The following is a 21,776-nucleotide window of genomic DNA, read 5'->3' on the forward strand; positions in this document are numbered from 1 at the left end:
CGTTTTGATTACCTCTGAAGCAGCAAGTAGTTCGATCACCGCACAATGAGTAGAAGTAAAGTCAAAATCCTCCCAGCGTATCAGTAGTTCGTCACCATGAATCATCCACGGTGTGTCATTCCACCCGTCATCACCATCAATAATGCACTGGACAATCAGCCGTTGAAGGTCGACATGAAGATCAAGGAAGACATCTTGTGCATTGGTAGCCGTAAGGTGCGGAGGAACAGGCACCAATTCCTTAAACGCATCGAGAAGTGACATAAATGTCCACCCTTCTCGTGAGGCGTGTGTCCGTGAAGTGAGCTTGTAGAAGTTCTGAATTGGCGATCTAGTAAGAGATGTGGATAGAGCACATAAAATGAAATATTTTTGCTTTTTACAGCAAGAGCAGACTCCTTACGGTTAGAGAGTTACAGCTCCCGCGATTTCAATATATGAACAAAAATCATTACATTTTTACCACTTCCAACTTGTTGGCCCAATGATAAGACTTTCTTTTGTGAAGGGGGAGGTCTTGGGTTCCAATCCTACTCTTTAATAAAAAGAGAGGAGGGGAGAGGAGAAGGAGAAGAGAAAGAGAAAGAGAAGAAGAAGAAGAGGAGATAGGGGGGCGCGGGATCTGCTGTTACTCTTTTGCAGGGGCTCAGGAAACAGTCCGCGACCAGAGCAGTCCAGAAAACTGTCCGCAACCAGAAGTCGCAGAAGTCCAGAGAACTGTCACGCAGGTGAGCGCAGAAAACTGTTCGCAACCAGAAGTCGCAGCAGTCCAGAGAACTGGCAGAAAACTGTCCACAACCAGAAGTCACAACAGTCCAGAGAACTGTCGCGCCAGGAGACGCATGATTCGAAGGCACGTGCAGTAGCTTAGAAAGAGCACAGATGGTATAGTTTTGTTGATGTAACCCGTACGAATAGAAGATTCGCCACCAGCCGTGGAGATTCGTATCCCAACAGCCACACCAAAACTTTTAGCCGGAAAAGAAACCGAGACCAAAGGCTAGAGACTAAGTATGGCGACGCTCAAAGGCCATAGAGAAAAGGAGATCACGAGGGCGAAGGGATGTCATAGGGGTGAACAAGGAATTAGAAGTGGAGGGAAGGAAAAGGGAGACTATGGCACAAGGGGAAAGGGAGAGGGGGAAGAGAAGCATGTACATGATTGGAGGAGGAATGTAAAGATGGAGACATCAAGGAAAGAGGACCATGCTTTATTTGGAAGAAAGAGAAGGAGGAAATCAAAGTACTAGCTAGGTGGCTTTACAAGAATGAGCGTGTCTCATCAAGGAATAGCCCCCTCCTTTTATAGCCAAAAGAGGGGGTCTCTCCCAATAAATGCATCCTCCCACATGCATGGTGTGTGTGGAAAAGTCTCCCATGTGGGCTAGCAGTGACGCACTCTCAATTGTGTGCGACAACCCTTTGCCTCAATTTTCCACATAAATCAAGCCCCATATCTCAAGTCTATGATACTCCCTTGGTCTCTTTCCAATTTTATAATATGTTCAAACCTCGAGGAGGACAAGTGGAGGGTTGGCACAAGGAATCTTGCCACCTCATCCTACTTTCCCCATTATTTAACTAGCTCTCTTGGTCCTTTTATACCTCCCCCACATGGGCCTATTCATATGGAGGGAATAACTCAATATAATATCTATCTCCACCTATTTTATATTGCTTCTCCCATGGACTTTGAGCCATATCTCACTATATGCAGCCTAGGTGGAGGGGTGGCACATGGAGGAGCCATGCCACCTTGCATTTTATAATATTACTATTATGGATTATGTACAACACACCTTATGGGTCCTCTTACATGGAAGGGTGGCACATGGTCATGCCCTGCCACCTCAACCTTGGGCCCTATGCACACCATATTTTATTATACTATTGCCACATATACAAACACACATACATATTAATGCCTTTTTCCTTAGACAATTTTATCCATAACAACACATAAGCTACTCTAGTCTATGATTGTTCCTGCTTGGCTCAGATCCCTTTTTTGCTTGCTAAAGCAGAGAGGGTTGCACAATTTCATTCTCTATAGCTTGGGGATCTGTAATGCTAGCTAGCCCTGCAATAGCTATGATACTATGGAGAGGACTAGATTGTGTGTCCGAGAACAAAAATAAAGCTACACTACGCCTAACCAAAACAACACGATCTGCAATAGGGCAGATGGGCCTCATCTTCGCCATCTGACTGAGGACCCTGAACTTCATGATATTCATCTTTCCATCTAACGATAATTGTCGATGGAACACCAAAATGTGTTGAGCCCCTCTATTGATGTAGTGGCCGCCGATCAAAGCCATCCCCCCACCAGAAGACCCTCTGGTTCCACCCTTGCATCTGGTATACTCATCAACCCATAAGATATCCTGCAACCAACATATCACATCAAAACCCAAAGATTATAATAGAACATCATTTTTTAGGAATTAATAAGAATAAGGGTTTTTCACAGATGAAAAATAATATCTTTAAAAAATCATATTTGGGAGGCCACTGAGACCCTAGCAACCATGTGCATCAATTTTATGCCAAAAAAAACCTTGCAAGCACAAAATCCGACATCGTGCGACTAGAGCCCAGTTTGTGCAGAAACTGGGCTCTAGTCGCACAATGTCGAATTTTGGGCTTGCAGAAACTGGGCTCTAGTCGCACGATGTTGTATTTTGGGCTTGCAAGGGCTTTTTTGGTATAAAATTGATGCACATGGTTGCTAGGGTCTCAGTGGCCTCCCAAATATGATTTTTTTAAGATATTATTTTTCATCTATGAAAAACCATAACCCTAATTGATTCCACAAATGGATGGCAAGGGCAAGTGGAAGGGGCATGTGTCAGGGGCAAGTGGCATTGGCAGGATGTCCTAGATCTAAAATCATAAAATTTTGTTGGGTTTTGTACTCTAAATCCTAAACCCTATTTTTTATTCCCTAAAACTAATTGTATTCCATATGGCCTAAATAAAAAACCTAAACCTGTTATTTTCCCTATGTTTCAAAACCATAGCCCTAATTTTTTCCACAAATGGAGTGGCAGTGGCAGAATGTCCTGGGTTTAAAATCATAAAATTTGGTTGGGTTTTGTACCCTTAACCCTATTTTTTATTCCCTTAATCAAATTTGGGAGGCCATGAGGCCCTAGCAACCATGTGCATCGTTTTCATACAGAAATTGGGCTCTGGTCGCATGATGTCAGATTTAGGGCTTTCAAGGGGTCTTTTTGCATGCAAATGATGCACATGGTTGCTAGGGTCTCAATGGCCCTCCAAATTTGCTTTTTTTTTAATATTATTTTTCTAAATTACAAAACCATATCCCTAATTGTTTCCAAAAATGGAGTGGTAGGGGCAAGTGGCAGTGGTAGGATATCTTGGGTTTAAAATCATAAAATTTGGTCGGGTTTTGTACTCTAAACCCTAAACCCTATTTTTTATTCCCTACCAGTTGAAGACAAAGCAATGATTTTTTTTGCTAAAATGGAACACTGATGAAGCTGGCAAAGCTACATACCTTTTCTGCCTCATTACAGAGTGCGTCAACTATAGTGTCCAACTGGACTCCCTTTTGTGGCTGGTCTTATACTTCATGTTGGCTTGAGGTGCTAGCTTCTTCATCTCTCTCCCCAAACAATTCCCTATGCAAATTCATGAACTAATCATCGGGCATGTCGTACTCTGGTGCGGCATCCTCGATTGCCTTCTGTGTTATTTGATCGATGAGGCTAGAGTCATCAAAGCGTGCAATCTCATCAATTGGTGGATTGACTAGAGCATCAAAGTCAATGACATCATCAAAGGTGTCATTCGAGAGCTGACATAGCACCTCATCCTCTCGGAGACCGGTTTCTTCCATCACTTCCAATACGGTAAGGTATTCCTCACCCTCAATCCTAATTGGATCAACTGAAGCAAGGTGTGGCTTAGTTGCTACCTCATCTGGATTATAGGTAGAGGATGGATATGCATGAGTCGGATATGAAGATAAGATGACCTCTCTTTCAACTTGCTCCTCAAGTAGGCTAATAGTATGCTCCTTAGGCTCCAAGTCTAGGTTTAGGTCATCTCCTCCACCACTTGTTGATGGACCTGCTCCACCACTTGTGGATGCAGGACCCTCGAGTTGCTCGCCAACATCCTCATCAAACTTGCTAGTTGCAAGGAGAACGGTAAGGGTTGCATCTCTCTCGATCAAATGAATTGGGGAAGATGAATCATCCCCGATGGGAATAGCGTACTCACGGAGAGAGATTAGGACATTATCCATGGCCCTACCTAGTGTATTCTTGAAGTTAGCAATCTGGTCAAAAGAGCTCAAAATATCCAATGAAATGCTTGGTGAGGGGACTTAGCAATCGTGACAGATTGCCCATGGATAAGTCTATCAAAAAAATGAAGAGAGGAATTATCAACAAGAAGAGAGTTCTCAAGTGTGACTCAAGATGGAATGCCTTGCAGAAGATAGGATAAACCTGATCTGCAGAGGCATGGGAGTCAATGGATGAAATCCACTGGTCAAAAGCCTCTCTAGGGGAAGCCATGAGTGTAGGAGGATGCTCAGGAAGATGAAAGAGGAGGCTGTGGAATGCAAGGTTACTCAAGAGTGGGAAACTGAAAATGTGAAAATGACCCTTGAAGTGTACTTTATAAACGGGCCTTGCCCTTAAAAATGCTCTTAATTACAATATTTTTATATTTATTGTTTTTTCTTTGGAAAGTGTTTCTCTCTCTCTCTCTCTCTCTCTCTCTCTCTCTCTCTCTCTTGTTGCCCTTAGCTATCTCCCTCTCTCTCTCTCTCGCTCACTCTCATCCTCTTTGCATAGCCCTTGTGTCTAACTATTAGAGTTGGGTGATTGTCCGTGATTGCAGAGGTGCCATAAGTTTGAGAGCTTTGGATGATAGAATGTTGATAAAGCTTGGAGCTTGCTATGAAAGAAGAAGAAGAAGAAGAAACAGAGATGGAGTGGTGGGAGATAACTCTTGCAATTCAAGTGCCTTGTTCTGCAGCCATTTTCCTCTTCTTCTTCATCATCATCTTCTATCTTCGAATCAAAGCTTCTTCATCTTCTTCTCTACCTTCTTCTGTTCATCCCCTGCATCCTCCCAAACTCACCCTCTTCTCTGCTTCCCGCCATAGTTCCCGTGTTGCTTCCGCTTGGTGCTCCTCTTACCCCATCAAACCTTTCTCTTGGTCTCAGCACCCCTCCCTCATCTCTGATGTTGTCAAACATGGCTAGCCTTCCTTCTGCTTCGCCTTCTCTTGGTCTGCTTGCCCTATCCCCCCCAACCTCTGGGATTTGTGCTCTCTCTCTCCCTCTATCTCTTTCCCTCCCTTTGTGTCCATTTTTGCTCTCTCTCTCTCTCTCTCTCTCTCTCTCTATCTCTCTCTCTCTCTCTCTCTCTCTCTCTCTCTCTCTCTCTCTCTCTCTCTCTCTCTCTCTCTTTGACACCCGATGATCATCTTGTTGCCTTGTTGCCCTTAGCTATATGTCATGGACATTGATTTTACATATACACTTTTTGTATTTTGTTAGCGACTCCACCCATTGGATCAGTTGTATCTAGGTTTTTTTTCAATCTCATAGTCTCTAAAAGACCTTAATAACTTTCTTCTTTTTCTCTTTCTCAACTTAGTGGTGCAAATGAATAAATGCAATCTTAACTCTCACACACTCTCTCTCTTGCATAATACAGATATACAAATATCCACACAGATTTAAAATTACAAATATTTATCGCTTTATCATTCATAGACCATAGAGAGCCATCAATCTAGAGAAGCAAACTTAATAAATAAAATCTTAACAATAAATGAAACAACAGTTTGTATTATTTATGATTTCTGTTCATACATGTAACAATGCCTCATTGCCAAGTGCATTGTTGAAGCACTAAGGATCCAAGAAATTGGATATTATGAAATACTTGCCATCATGTCTCTACTATCTCTAGAATATGGGGGGGGGGGGGTAGCAATTCTTACAAAGGATACTTGTCTCATCCCTATATCTAACTTTGTGATTATCAAGTCTAAAATTATAGTCTTGGGGAGGGCTTGTTGTTGCCAACTGCAATTCTTCCTTGATAAATCGCATGGTCCACTCCTCTTCCAATTCCAACATTAGATCAGGATGTCCTTGCCGATAAATTGATACCTCGACAACAGGATTATGACTTCCATTGCTTCCCATTGCAAGTTCTTCCATCTAAACATTCTATATGTGAAAGTCATATAGAGATTTTGCCTTCCAATGAAATACCTGCAAAATTTGGGATCTGTTAATACATAGTATCCTGATCGTTTTTTATACAAACAAGAATTGTAAGATTTGCTCACCGAAATGTCACATCTAAAGTGTTCAATCAACATTGTACTAAATCTTCAACACGACATGTTCTTGTTGTCCATCCATTGTCAAATAGCTCAGACAGCCAGTCCATTTCTAAGCTCTTGCAAGTGTAAGTAGTCTTTATTTTCCTTAATTGCCTACAACTTGCAAAGAAATCAAAAAAGCATGGAAATGGAAGAAACTAGCTCAACCTAACATTTCTTCCACCAGTAGTTGGCTTCATAGCATTTCTCACATCATTAAACATTCTATTTCTATATGATACACTTATCTCCATGCTTGGAAGCGGCCATTCTGGACTATCAAAAGAGGGCAAGGGAAGAGATTCTAATCTACCATACTGTCCTTCTTCATCTGGCACAATGAACATTGAGTCATAGAAGAAAATCCCTTCCTTTTTAATTCTGATGGTGTGCAACCTTCATACTAAAGACTCCCGATCTCAACATGGAGGACATGCAACACCCCAGTTATGCATGATGTAGGCTCCCACTCTTTGTAAGTAGATGGATATAAGTCTGTAAAACAAATACAAGGCATAAGACAGTTGTGTTAAAGTCCCAAAATAAATGCAAATACTCTAAAAAGCAAATGAAGTACTAGTACACTTTGAAAAACATTACAATTGGGCCTACGATATGGAAGTCCTGCATTTGGATGCACGTATATGTTTGCATGGGTAAAGACATGCTAAATATATACTTGTGTCACTATGTTACTGCCAGGAGAAATTTTAAAATCGAAGATCCTTCCCTTCCAATGTTTGGAGATGTCCATTGCATCCTTCCGACCCACTTTGTAGCACCCACGATTAGTGGGTTGCATTGTAATCCAAAAATATTTCCTGTAGAGCTGAGGAATCCATTCCCCATGCTCATCCTTAACATTCTTTAATACAACAAACTGTAAACTACTTCTATATCTATCATTTTCTACTTCCATAGTTTCTACCCCTATACCATATGATTGAAATTAGCTCTTTCTACTTCCATAGACCCTCTAAATTTATGTCTTCTATTCTCTCTTTCTCTTTGCAAGTCTCTCTCTCTCTCTCTCTCTCTCTCTCTCTCTCTCTCTCTCTCTCTCTCTGTGCCTCCCCCTCCTTCCCTCTCTCCTTTAACTAAACCTCTCACAAAAAACAAAAATATATTATTACAAAAAACATAGAATACTTCTCTCTCTCTCACTCTATCTTCCAAGGTACCCCTCACACACACAAACATCAAATTTTTTTGAAATACTTAGTTTACGATATGCTCTCTTCCGGCTCTGTTTCTTCACAAACAAAGAAAACATTATCAATATCATATCACTCTCTCTCTCCCTCCCAAAGCTCTTTGATTAGGATCTCTTTTTCTTCCTTCTTTCTCAGATACTTCTAAAACCTAGCAGTTTGAAATACAATCTCTGTCTCTCTCCCTTAATCATCCCCTCAATGAAAGAAAACATAGCAGTTCAAAATATAATCTCTCTCTCTTTTTCCTTCCTCTATCTACCCCTCCTATACTAGCAAAGAAACAAATGACTATTTTCTATCTCTCTCCCTCACTCATCCCCTCAAACAGATTAAAAAACATAGAAGTCTCAAATATAATCTCTCTCTCTCTCTCTCTCTCTCCCCCCTTCTTCTATCTATCCCTCCTATACTAATGAAGAAATAAATGACTATTTTATGTCTCTCTCCCTCACTCATCCCCTCAAATAGAAATAAACACAGCAATTCGAAATAATCTCTCTCTCTCTCTCTCTCTCTCCCTCCGATACTAGTGAAGAAAAAATGTCAAAAATCGTCTTGTAGTTTTAAATATCATCTACCTCAATCTCTCCCTCTTCCCTATCTCTTGTAACAAACATATAGATAGATAAAGTGTGATACAAAAATGTATTTACTTAATACAAACACAATTTCAAGGCCAAATCACTTAATTACTTGGAAAGTATGTGTTCTTTCTTTTGGAGTTGACTCTTTATACTCCAAAAAGGTAGAGAAAGAGCCGAAAATGATAGAACACTTGTTTTTCTCACCCCTTCCAAGTAGTTTTAGGTCGTAACTTCATGAGTTTGACTCTCTATACTCCAAAAAGGTAGGGAAAGAATCGAAAATGAGAGAACACTTGTTTTTCTCACTCCTTCCAAGCAGATTTAGGTCGCAACTTTGGTTTCTAAGAGAGAGTGAAATAAGTAGAGAATGAATGGAAGAGAAGAGGGATGAACAGAGCTTGGGCAGAAGTTTCTTTGAGAGATTTTCGAATGTGGAAGAAAAACATGAGCAAAGAGGAGAGAGAATGACTAATCAAGAGTGGAATGAAGATATCTTGAAACCAGCTGCTAGAAAGTGGCGGGAATGAATGTTTGAAACGTTTTTGAAGAGAGAGAATAGGGAGATAGCTGGTTAGGAAGTCAAAGTTTGGGCCAAATGGTTGAACCAAATGGAAAACGTGAGCATAGTTCTAGCTAGGGGATAGTTTGCCATGGGAGAAAAACAAGGAGGCATGACATGGTTAGGGTAGGCCTGCCAAAGATTTTTTTTTTTTGTGAAGCACCAATGACTTTGTTTGGGGTATTTTTTTTTAAAACTAAAATTTTCCCTAGATTTGGGGAGCCTCTCTTACATAGAAGTCCACATGGCATAATCTCCTTCATGGATACCTTATTCCCTTATCCAAGCCTCTAATATTTTAGTAATTTTCCAAAGGGCCCCTTTTTCAGTCCAAATTTTTTGTACTGCTAATTCTTCGACATCAAGTATTTAAATCTCTTCTAGTTTGTAATAATAGGGTTGTCTCCCTCAATTCATGTGGGCAGAAAATTGCTCCTCCTTTATACCACACCTGTGGGAATTTTCTACAAGTGCATTCATATGATACTCAAATTCTCCCTTTGGATCACGAGCTCCCTTGTAAACCTTAGGCTTTTGATTGCTCCTCCTTCACACCATTGCTGAGCTAAACCAATGAGAGCTTGATCAACAAATTTCTTCTCCTACTCTAGAATATAGATGACCCCCTTTCTGGTCAACATCTCACTAGTCCAAGATTTGTGTGGTTAATTGCAAATAGAGCTGGATGCAATACCAAATTACTCACAATTTCCATACACATCTGTCTGCAATAGAAAATTTTCCAAAAAATATGCCGAACTTACAAAATCAAATAATACAAACTAAGTAAATTGAAGAGATTTAAAAGGATTTTGGAGCCTTCATTGAATTTGGAGGCTTCCTCCATTTGCATGTTAGAATAGGCATGGTCCACCGATTTTACAATTGGTTTCTGCTCTATCTCCGTGGTTTTATCATGAATAGGCAAATGGACCTAGTTTTTGCCCTGATTCTGTTAACCAGAACATCTAGTGGCTCCCTTATCTCATCTTGTATTTCCATTCCCTCATGAATTACCTTAACTTCATTTGGCACAATGGCATTGGATGCCATGATTAAAGCTTCTTTGGCATCTTTGTCTGTAGTTTGGGATGTTTCCTATGTGTCCATTTTGCGGGTTATCTCTCTAGCCTTGGTGGCAAAGGATAAAAAATGCAACTGATCATCCAGTGACATGGTTGAATTGATTTTCATTGGGGAAACAAGTCTTGCTGAAGGAGATTTCTTGGTCCTCATATCTTGTGATGTACATCCTCCTCTAGGATTGAATCTGCCATCCTTGAACTCTCACTACCGAAGTTTTGATTTAAGTGGATAAATATCCTTCTATAACTCTTACACCTACTTCTACAATTACAAATTGGAGATACTCTTTATTTTTCTCCCACTCCTACAAGGGTTCTCTCTCAAGATGAAGCAACCTATTCTAGATCTAGGACCAAAGGCCTATCATATAATTTGTCACCTTTGCCTTTAAATCTAGCAAATCCACATCCAACATAAATGTCCCTACAATCTCAAATTCATCCCCAATCATGGACTTTAATTTTTCATCCACGGGCTGCTAGCTACTCCTTTAGCATGATATCCTCAATTTCCATTCTATGTAGCTAGCTACTCAAACTCAATTGAAATGTTTTTCTGAATCTTAGGCCTCCATTTTATCTTTCTGCTATAGTTTCTCTTTGTGCTCGTGAATGGATTTCTCCAAAAGTCTTATGTGTGTACTCTTGAACTAATTCTCCAAAGCATCTTTCTAATCTTCCTTTTGTTCCTCATCTTTAAAAAGATCAAAATCTACCTTGAGGCAATCAATGTGATGCTACAAAATGTTGTTATCCTATGTGAGTGTCTTACATTCGTCATATACTTTCTTCATTCCAATGTATGTGGTGTCCTAATGTTGGTGGAACTTCTCTAAGAAATGAAGGGTCCGGTTTGACTCATTAAAAGTGATAACCAAATCCTCAGTTGGTTCATCCTCTAATTGGGATTCTAGCTCCTAACTCGAATAGGTTCTTTTTGGTCTGCCCTTAGGATAGCAGAAATTAGGCATTTCTTGAATTTTTGGAAGTGCATTTTTCCTATTGGCTCTTTTCATTGGACTTGAATGGAGACTTTAAAGTGGTTGACTCTCGCTCTCGCTCTCGCTCTCTCTCTCTCTCTTTCTCTCTCTCTCTCTTCCCTTCTTTATCTCCTCAAGTCTTCTTACACACGATCTCCACCTTTTCTCCCACCCCCCCCCTTCTCTCTCTCGCTCTTCTTTATGTCCTCTTCCGTTCTTTCCTTATGAATGATTGAGTATCATTCATCTTGTTCGTTTTTGTTTTGAGTTGTATGGAAACTGAAAGTGCCAATAGCGCACGCAGAAGAGGTGACCAAGAGAGAATCCAGACTCGAGACGTATCGTCTATTTTACGCAGGCAATTTCATCTTGTCTTTGCAGCAAACCTCTCATCTCAGGATGAGGCGCCCGCTTGCTATCCCCTGCCCACCACCTTCCCCACCGAATTTCCTTGCACACAAGAAATGGAACATTAATCCGCCAGGATTCGAGTTTTCTGGTCTGCCAACTGGTTTCCCGTTGCAACACACACACTTAATCCATGATCCTGCTGTTCTCCTTTTTCAAAGTACCTCACGATGTTCGAATTCAGGTTTGCCAACTGGACACACCAGCTGGACATTGTCTTCTCAAATTCAAGTCTTGAGCAACTTCAATAATCTCTCTCAGGGCTGGGGCAACAGAGAAAACAAAGTAAGTTACAAAAATTGCCTTAGCGGTAGGGATGCTACTTAAACTAGTATTCAATCGCTGATTTCGTGCAAACCATTTAGGCATGAAATTACTAATGGACACAAATCACGCTTAGGTGGAAAGCTACGCAACCAACAGGGCACAGCACCTGGTTGGCATCCACAGCAAAAGCAGAGGTGCTCAAACTGTGGAGATTACGTGCTTGGCAGAGAAGCGAGCCCTGTCTGGTAGCATGTGCGCCAGCTTTAGGTCTGATGCTCAACATGCAGTGGTCGGGCAATGTCGAGCTTAAAGGAACACTCATTATTTTGGAGGTTGGCCGAGCTTCCCTCAGTTGAGAACTTTATCTGCATCTTGCAGAAGTGCAGGAAAACGAAGGATGTAGCGTACGCCAGGCGTGTGCACTCGCACATTTTCACTAATGGGCTGGAAGCTCATGAAGCTGTCGGGAACCACATTGTGCCAATGTTTGTGGAATGTGGAAGCGTGTCTGATGCCCAGCAGGTTTTCAACAGGTTGGTTCATCGGAATGAGCACTCATGGACTTCCCTCGTATTAGGTTACGTCCAATCTGGGCAAACGCTGCATGCTCTTAACTTGTACCAAAAAATGCAAGAGGATGGTGTACCTGCCAGCAGGTATACGCTTATGGCCGTACTAAAAGGCTGTGTCAGGCTGAAAGATGTGGAAAGAGGCCGAGTCATCCATGGTGAGATTGTACACAAGGGATTTGAGCGAGATCGTTTTGTTGGCAGCACTTTAGTCGACATGTATGCCAAATGCGATTCCCTTGCAGAAGCACGGAAAGTCTTCGATAAGCTCCTGGATCGTGATGTTGTGTCATGGGCTGCACTAATTGCAGGATACGCTGAACATGGACCTGGTCAAGAAGCTTTGAAATGTTTGGAAGAGATGCAGCTGCATGGCATCTCTCCAGATGCTGTCACGTACGTTTGTGGCTTGAAAGCTTGTGGCAGTATAGGACACATAGGCAAGGGTCGAGCAGTACATGCTGAGATAGCACATATGGGTTTAGAAAGAGACCTTTTTGTTGGCAACGCTTTGATTGACATGTATGCCAAGTGTTGCGCTCTTTTGAAAGCAAGGGAAGTCCTTGCTAAGTTGCCAGTCCGTGATATTGTGTCATGGGCCACACTAATTGCAGGTTATGCTGAATATGGGCTTGGTCAGGAGGCGCTGAAATGTTATGAACAAATGCAACTGGAGGGCATATTTCCCAATGCTGTCACCTTTATTTGTATCTTGAAAGCTTGTGGCAGCATAGGAGCGATAGGCAAGGGCCGAGGTGTACATGCTGAGATTGCACAGAAGGGATTCGAAAGAGATCTTTTTGTTGGCAGCAGTTTGGTCGACATGTATGGTAAATGTGGCTCAACTTTAGAGGCACAGGAAGTCTTTGACAAGCTTTCAATTCGAAATGTTGTGGTGTGGGATGCACTTATTTCAGGATATGCTGAATATGGACCTGGTCAGGAGGCACTGGAATGTTTTAAACAAATGCAGCTGCAGGGCTTCTCTCCTAAAGACGTCACCTTTGCATGTGTCTTGAAAGCTTGTGGGAACATAAGAGCCAGAGACAAGGGCCGAGAAATACACATGGAGGTTGTGAAAAAGGGATATGAAAGAGAGAAAATTATGGGCAACACTTTGGTTGATATGTATGCCAAGTGTGGCTCACTTACAGATGCACGGGCAATCATCGCCAATTTGCCAGTTAGAGACCGTGTATCGTGGGGTGCTCTAATAGCAGGGTATACTGAACATGGACCTCTTCAGGAAGTTTTAACATGTTTTGAAATCATGCAGCTGGAAGGTGTCTCTCCGGATGCTGTTTTGTTTGTTTGCGCCTTGAGAGCTTGTGGCAGTTTAGGTGCCATAGGAAAGGGCCGACAATTACATGCTGAGATTGCACAAAAGGGATTTGAAAGAGATCTTTTTGTCAGCAACACTTTAGTTGACATATATGCCACATGCGGTTCACTTTCAGAGGCAGAGGAAGTCTTTGACAAATTGCCAGTCCAAGATGTTGTGGCATGGACAGCACTAATTGCAGGATATGCTGGACATGCGATGGGGCAGGAAGCACTTGTATGTTTTGAACAGATGCAAGTGGAGGGTGTCCTTCCAAATGTTGTCACATTTGTTTGTGGTTTGAAAGCTTGTTCCAGCGCAGGAGCCATATGCAAGGGAAGAGAAGTACATGCTGAGATCGTGCAAAAGGGATTTGAAAGAGATCTTCTTGTTGGCAACACTTTAGTTGACATGTATTTCAAATCTGGCTCGCTTTTAGAGGCACAAGAAGTCTTTGATGACCTGCCAGTTCAAGATGTTGCATCATGGAATGCACTGATAAAAGGATATGGCATGAACCATGAGGTTGACATGGCTGTACACTGTTTTGAGGACATGCAAGAACAGGGTGTGAAGCCAGATGCTATCACATTTACATGTCTTCTGAATGCATGCAGCCATACCAACCTAGTATCTAAAGGCCGGGAGTACTTCAAGATGATGAGAGAAGAATATGGCATTGCACCGACTACAGATCACTATACTTGCATGGTTGGTCTTCTTTCACGATCAGGCCTTTTGTATGAGGCAGAAAACTTCCTTGACTTTATGCAATGTTCTCCGTCTGGAGAAATCTGGACAGCTTTGCTCAGTGCCTGCAGAACTTACGGGGAAGCAGAACTAGGACTGAGATGCTTTCAGCAGGTTGTCAAGATGGATCCAGAATCTGCTGCCTCATATGTCCTAATGGCAAACATCTATGCAGGTACTGGCAGGTGGGATGATGCTTATAGAATAGAGGAGCTGAGAAAACATGCAGGGGCAAAGAAAAAGGCTGCAACTGCTTTGGTAGAGGTAAACGAGAAGGTTTATGAGTTTGTGGTTGGTGACAACCCGAGTAATGACATTTCAGGAGTACTAGGAATCTTGAGCTCACGTATGAAGGGGGAAGGGCATGTGCCAATTCTACATTTGGTCTTGTGACCCAGTTCATATGAGGAGAAAGGAAGCTCATTTGTGAGCCACAGATTTTGGGCTCCTCAACACACTAAAGGCACACATGCTTTATTTCACCAAATGTGTACAATATGCACAGATTGTTACAACGCAAGTAATATCATATTTTTGTCTGAAAATGAGACATCTCCTTCATTTTATAGTTTTAAGGATGCTTTGTGTCTCACTTGGGATATGTCATGCTTTATTCTTCCGCAAGGCAGACCTACATTATGGGGAGGAAATATACATTGTTTATGACCAATTTTCAAAAGAGAGATTGCATACGATTCAATGAAGTTTGAAGAGGTTCTGCCATTCTCTGTCTCAGCGTTGAGTTTCTAGCAGGTATTCAGGTCCTTCTCACCCTTTTTCAAATCTCTAGCAATGCACTTCAGAAATATGGCCATGTAACATTGCTGTGTAAGTTTTAGGTTTCCTGAGGGAACATTCCCTATGACTTCATTCTTCATTATGTATTGCTTAAAGCCGCCTGGCAACAGAGAAATAAGGGACACGTTACATTTGAGTTACTCAGCCTCACAAGGAACTTTGGAAGAACAGCAAGATAAACACACATGCATCTCAAATAATGACAAATCACATTGCTCACGTGATTCAAACGAATTGTTTTTCTGAAGGGGAAAGGAGGGCAAGCCATGTGTATAACAATGTTTCTGCTCAAATTCGCAACAGATAGTACAAGGAGACTTAATCTTTGGACTGAAATGGCGCTTGTTTATCTTAACTGCCATTGTCTTTGTTAAGTTTACATGTACAGGTTAATAAATGAGGATATGTTGGAGCAATTAAGGGATTGTTGACGTATTGGCACCTTAGGGAAAACATAATATGCCATGGCCACTTAGTCCAAATTTAAAAGGCTTGTGAGCACAAACTCTCCAAATCCACCCACATTGAATCCTCCATGTTCCATTGACTCTACATCATCCTTCTATATGCCATCTTCTTCTACTTCTACTTCTTCCTTCTCGACTAGACCGTCAGGTTCTTGGTCCTCGTCTTGATCCAAGAAACCCAACTTTTCCTCTGTCATTTTTTATTCAGACTCTTCTACCTCGTGCTTGTTCTGAAAATTCCACCAATGTTCGTCCTTTTTCTTCTCATGTTGTGGATCCGGACATCGTGCATGGTGATGTAAGCCGTTGGTCAGGACTCCACTGAGGCCCATCGAAATAGAGCCCGAGTCTATGCAAGTTGTATGGGTCCTTGCCCACACAAACCATGAAAAAACCATACAATTGTGATGCTCCTTGGAGCTGGTCTTGTGCTAATAGAAGCAGCCATACAGGGAAGCTCACATTTGTTCTGTTGTGGCGTATGTTATATGTAACCCAAAATGGATGAAATCACAATTCACTTTGGCATCGTGAGACAGTTTGCAATCAATGCGGGACTCTTCTGAAGCAAATCGTAGTACCTGGGGCAAGATGCCTGGTGTTGTACACTCCTCGGGAAACGTGTTGAAATTGTAGAAATCGAATCGCCAACAAGATAGAGTGCTGGGAGAGATAAGGAGCAACACACAACACTAGGGTCCAGAAATAGGGTTGGAACCCCCCGAGGGTCTTTATTGCAATAGAATAATCTTTGTATAATTGGCTCTTGAAAGAGCATTAATCTTTGTACAACTGGCTCTTTAAAGAGCAGAGAACTGAGTACAATTCTGAATACATCTTGGAGGCCTGGGGCCTTTCTTTTATAGACTTGGCCTAGCAAAAGCTAGGGTCTGCTTTCTAAAAGCTACTTTTACATAAAAGCCAAGCTTTCAGGCTCTTCTTCCTAAATTGGAGGCTTTAGGCGCCTTTCTAGTCTTGTGGGACCTCTTTTAAAGAGGCGCCCCCCTTGTCCTTGCTTGAGAGCCTTGTAGGACCTGCTTTTTGTACTTTTCTCCCCAATCTTGGGTCCTTTTTGCACTCTCTTGGGTCCTACACATTGCATAAACAAATTCCAACACTTTAAGCCATTAGAGGTTAGCGAAATGCATGCATTCCTAGTTCTTGGACTATTTCTAGTCCCTTGTGGGCGTCCCCACAGTTCTCTTTTTACTGATGCAAGGCAAAAGTAAAAACAATAAAACTTATTCCTGGTTAACCAACTTCACCATTCTTTGACCGAAGTCAATTCTAATAAAGATTACTTTTTATTTTCTTAGGAGAAGTCCCAAATAGTGACATCCCCTCGGCTTCTAAACAGTTGTCCTCAACCGAAAAGCTTCTTGATACAACTATAGAACTTGAGGATACTCTAAGAAGAATTCCTCATCTACCCACTTGGCATCAAGTGCCAAAATAATTCTTAACCTTGGCAAGGTATCTACGGATAACCTTGCCTCTGGGTCCTTTCTTTTATGTATGATATACAATTTGTTCTGGTTGGAGGCTCTCCTCCATCTCTTTCACCTCAAGTGGCTCTTCTTGATCTGGTTTTGTGGGTTCTGGTCCTTGATACTTCTTTAGAAGACTCGAATGAAAAGCATTGTGAATCTTCCAAGTCTCGGGCAGCTCTAGTCGAAAAGCGACTTCATTTAAGGACTCACTAACTCTGAATGGCCCATAATACCTTGGAGACAACTTTGGGTATATCTTCTCTTTTCCTTTCATCTTTCTGAGCTGTGCTTTTTCAAAATTTTATAGCACCCAGTCTCCTTGGAGATTCATCTCTCTTCGATGCTTGTTTGCTGCCTTCTTTTGCTTTTGTTGAGATCTTTCAATTGCTGTCCAAACTTGATAGAAAGATGTATCTAAGTCTCGGACATACTGATCGGACTACAAATATCTCGTCCTTTGTTATGAGGATAGGTGGTACAATCACCTTTCCATAAATAACTTCTAATGGGGCTTTTCCTGTGGAGCTATGAACAGTGTTATTGTATGCAAATTCCACAAGAGGACGATACTTTCCCCATTCGACCTTCTACTCGGATGCATCACACTCGAGGAGATCCAATACCGTGGAATTGGCATTCTCATCTTGTCCGTCTGACTAAGGATGTAAAGAAGATGAAAAGTCTAGCTTCATCCCCATATTATCAAATAATGCTTTCCAGAAAAAACTATTTATCATGGGGTCTCGATCACTAACATTTGACTTAGGCATCCCATGGTACTTGAAGATCTGTGCCAAAAACAATGCCAAAAACAATCTGGCCATGTTGTCTGCCTTAATAGTTTTTCTTACTGGAATGAAATGGGCCTGCTTGCTGAACCTGTCAATGATGGTCCATATCCCATCATTCCTGTATCTGGATCTAGGAAGATCAAAGATGAAATCCATGGCAATGGTTTCCTATAGTCCCTGCGGTATGGGGAAAAGTCCTAGGGTCTTGTGCCTATCATACTTTACCTTTTGGCACGTAAGACATTCAGTTACAACTTGTGAATGTCTTTCCACATCCCTGGTCAAAAGAAATATCTCTCAATGGCCTATGTAGTAGACAGAATACCTCGATGTCCTGCATAAGGAGGAGCGCATGACATTCTTCCAAAACTTTGGGTCGCATGTCTTGGGCACACAAAGATGATCATCTTTCATGAGAAATCCATCTTTCAGTGTATACTGGTTGGATGATACTTCCTGTTGAATATTTCTCATGGTCTCTCCGAAATTTGGATCCCTTAAATAAAGCTCTTTCATGGCCTCCAAGTCCCGGTGATATGGTATGGTGACATTATTCACTTCAGGCCTTCTAGATAAAGCATACACAACTCTGTTCCGAGCTCCTGTAGTATAAACACTCTAAAAATGAAATATGGATAGAAAATTTGCCTACTTAATCTCCTTTTTGGAGATCTTGGTCTGAGTCAAGAAATACTTGAGGCTCTGATGGTCGGTCTTGACTGTAAAGTCAGCTCCAAGAAGATAATGCTTCCAAATATTTAAAGCATGAATAACTACTAGCATCTCTTTCTTAAACACCCAAAAACATTTCGACATCACCCAACCTCCTGCTTTCATAAGCTATAACCTGACCTTCTTAATGGAGGGCAACTCCCACACACTCTCCACATGCATCGCAGTCCACATCAAATGGTTTTTGTAAATCTGGAACAACAAGAATAGGCTCGGTCGTTAGTTTTTCTTTGAGAGCATTAAAAGCTGTCCTTTGTCTTCCTCCAACCTGAAAACTCCATTTTTTCTTGGTCAAGTCATGTAAGGTGGCTGCTATATCAAAGTGTCGGATGAAGCATTTGTAATAGGAACAAAGCCTAAGAAAGCTGTGTACTTCATGTACTGAGGTGAGCTCTGGCCATTCTTGTATAGCTTTAATCTTGGCTAGATCCATCTGAATCTCTTCCTTGGAAATAAAGTATCCAAGATAATGAATCTCGTCAAGAAAGAATTCACTCTTTTTGACATTAATAAAAAGCTTATGATTTTTGAGTTCTTGAAACACAGTAGCCAAGTGCTCTTGTGCTCTTCTTCCATCTTAGAAAAGACCAAAATATCATCAAAGAAAGTGCCTGTAAAGTGCCTGAAAATTATGTCCATCATACGATTGAAAGTGGCTAGTGCATTGGTAAACCCAAAAGGCATCACCAAAAACTCGTAAAGTCCAAAAGTGGTCCGAAAAGCTATCTTATGGGCATCTTGTGGGTGGATCCTTATTAGATGATATCCAATTTTTAAGTCAATACGGCTGAAAATCGTGGCCCCTTTCAATTTGTCCAAAATATCATCTATGGGAGGGATTGGAAACCTGTTCTCATTTTATTAAGAGCTCTATAATCCACACACATACGATAAGAGCCATCCTTCTTTTGAACTAAGAAAACAGGTGAACAAAAGGGTGAGGAACTGGGCTTGATAAGTCCTTTGGAGAGAAAATCCTGTACCTATGCCATAATTTCTTCATCAGTCTGGGCTGCGCTCACACAATAAGGTGGCTGATTTGAGGGCTCACTTCCTGGAAGGAGCTCTATAACATGATCTTTTGGTCGTTCTAGAGGAAAATCTCCTGGTAGAGAATCTGAAAAACAATCTTTGAAAGATTCTAGAAACTAAAATTTTTCTTTTTCTAAAGGACTTATTCCTACTTGAGGTTCACCCTCTTTCTCTTTGACAAAGACCTTATACGCAGAAATTGCAGACTTTATTGATTTAGCAATGGAAATATATGATGGTCTCGCCTTTTCTCTTGGCCAAAATCTTGTGTTGCTTACTCCGATGGACAAAACTGAGAGTCCTTGCTTTAGAATCAAGAGCTACCTCCTTTCTATGGAACCACGGCATGCCCAAAATAGCATCATAATGCTTGAGAGGTGAAACATAAAACTCTTCATAGTCTACATAGTCCTATACATAAATTTTGATCTTTCCAATCAAAGGTGTGACTATGACTGGATCCCCTTCAAAAACATGCTCTACATCCAAAGATAATCCCAATTCTTATGTCTTAATTTGCTAGCCTCAAAGCTAGATCTTCTAAAATGAAATTAGCAGTAGTTCCTAGATAAAAAAGAATTAAGGAATTCCAATCTCTTACTTTACCCCACGCAAGGCAGAGTTCTCGGTTTCCTGGTTCTATAGTTATGCCCAACATATCTGGGACTCCTCCCGCCACAAGCTTTGGCGGTTCTCTTGGCATTTGACCCGCTGGCCTTTCAGTGCATTGGGAAGCCATATGCCCTTCTTTTCCACAATGGAAACACTTTCGGAAGGTTTCAATATGTTCTAGAGTAAACTTTGACTTCCCTTTGAAAGGCTTGAATGGGCCCCTTTGATGGGATATCTCAAGGTATATGCCTCAGGCACACCTTGGTTTCTATGTGTGAGTGCTAGAGGCACAGTTAGGTGCCCACAAGCACAGTTAGGTGGTGGAGAGCCACATAGGATGATTGAGAGAATCTAGGAGCAGATTGAGGAGCTCTGAAGTCATCAGTGATGTCAGTGAGCATGTATGAGGTGCCTACTTAAGGACCTCACTCTTCTTCATTCTATAATGCAAGTATTATGAGTTTGTGTCCACTCTTTGCTTTCCTTTCAGTTTACCAACATGGCATCAGAGCCCTTTGATCCCCCTTGAGCCCATTTCTGCCACATCATCATCTTCTTCTTCACCATCTCTTCCTCTTCTCCCCAAAGTTTGCTCAAGCTTGTTCTCCTCCGGTTCTCAACCATTTCCCACGTCCTTCTTGCTGGAGATCCACCTCAAAGGGGCGAACCCCTGGCTGAAAGGAATCAGAGAAAGACGCCCTCGTTTCGTCGCCATTACACGAAGATCGTCGACTTTTGCTTCTGCGTTTTCTCTTAGCATACTTCATCTTCCTCTAATTCCTTTCAGGGGTAGATTCTCCATGCCTTGGGATATCCTGTGCTAAAATCCGAGCAGCAATGGCTGCATATTCAAGGAGAAATCAGTAAAAAACCAGTCGACTTTGAAGGGGCAAGCTATGGCAACTTGACGCGTTTTTGCACCTCTTCTTCCCAGAGGACCTTCTGTGGTATATTAGCTCTCTTTTGCCTTAGAAACCCCCTTTTCCTTTGCTCTGAAGAGTAAGCTACAAGCCCTCCAAGTTCAATCTTTTGGTTTTGACAGTTTTGACGAGTTTTTGAAGATGATGCTACATAAGATGCTATTCTAGCATTTCTGGTTTTTTGAAACTTTCAATAACATCTGTACAAGTGTGGCTTCAGTTTTTCTTTGAATTGCTAGACCTGGTTTTGATTGGAAAGTATTCATTTTAGCCACCTCTATGAAGCATGTAAGAAGAAGCATCATTGATTGAATATTGGTCACTAGTCTTTGCTACATCAAGTGCTTATATTTTGGAAGCCTTTCAGTTATTTTTTGCCTTGTAAGAGAAAAAGACACTGCCCAATATCTGGGTTAGACCCTCCCATGGCTACCCTATTGAATCTAGAGAAGTTCAATGGAAAGGGCTTCCACACATGGTAGATGAAGGTGAAATTTGCATTGATGAGGGAGAACCTCTGGGGACTTGTCAAACTGACTCCAACCGCTTCTTCTACAGCCTCCAATGCTGAAGAATCCTCAACTCCGACACGCCCGGCAAGGGATCCTGCTAGAGAGGAGAAAGCTTATGGTATCATTGCTCTTGCTTTAGGAGATGATTATATTCATCACATCTCTGACTTAGAGTCTCCTTCAGAAGCTTGGCAGAAGCTTGACATGATTTTTGGTGCTAGCTCTCACATCTCTAAATTATCACTTAAAATCTCTTTCTTTGAATTGAAGATGGTTAGTGGTACTACTTTGGCAGCTCAT

General features: G+C 41.6%; 1 protein-coding gene across 1 annotated transcript; it reads left to right on the forward strand.

The window, feature by feature from the left end:
* Positions 1-11,051: 11,051 nt before the first annotated feature.
* Positions 11,052-15,022, forward strand: LOC147904667 (pentatricopeptide repeat-containing protein At2g33680-like). The gene is made up of 2 exons (XM_087387858.1): positions 11,052-11,500; positions 11,616-15,022. Exon 2 carries the CDS (start codon positions 11,780-11,782, stop codon positions 14,513-14,515), a length of 2,736 nt encoding a protein of 911 aa, XP_087243984.1. The 5' UTR covers positions 11,052-11,500; positions 11,616-11,779; the 3' UTR covers positions 14,516-15,022.
* The last annotated feature ends 6,754 nt before the right edge of the window (positions 15,023-21,776 follow it).

The sequence above is a fragment of the Dipteris shenzhenensis genome, chromosome 2 (genome assembly GCF_047967505.1).
Source record: "Dipteris shenzhenensis isolate YYH24624 ecotype China chromosome 2, Dip_SZ_1.0, whole genome shotgun sequence".
NCBI lineage: Eukaryota > Viridiplantae > Streptophyta > Polypodiopsida > Gleicheniales > Dipteridaceae > Dipteris > Dipteris shenzhenensis.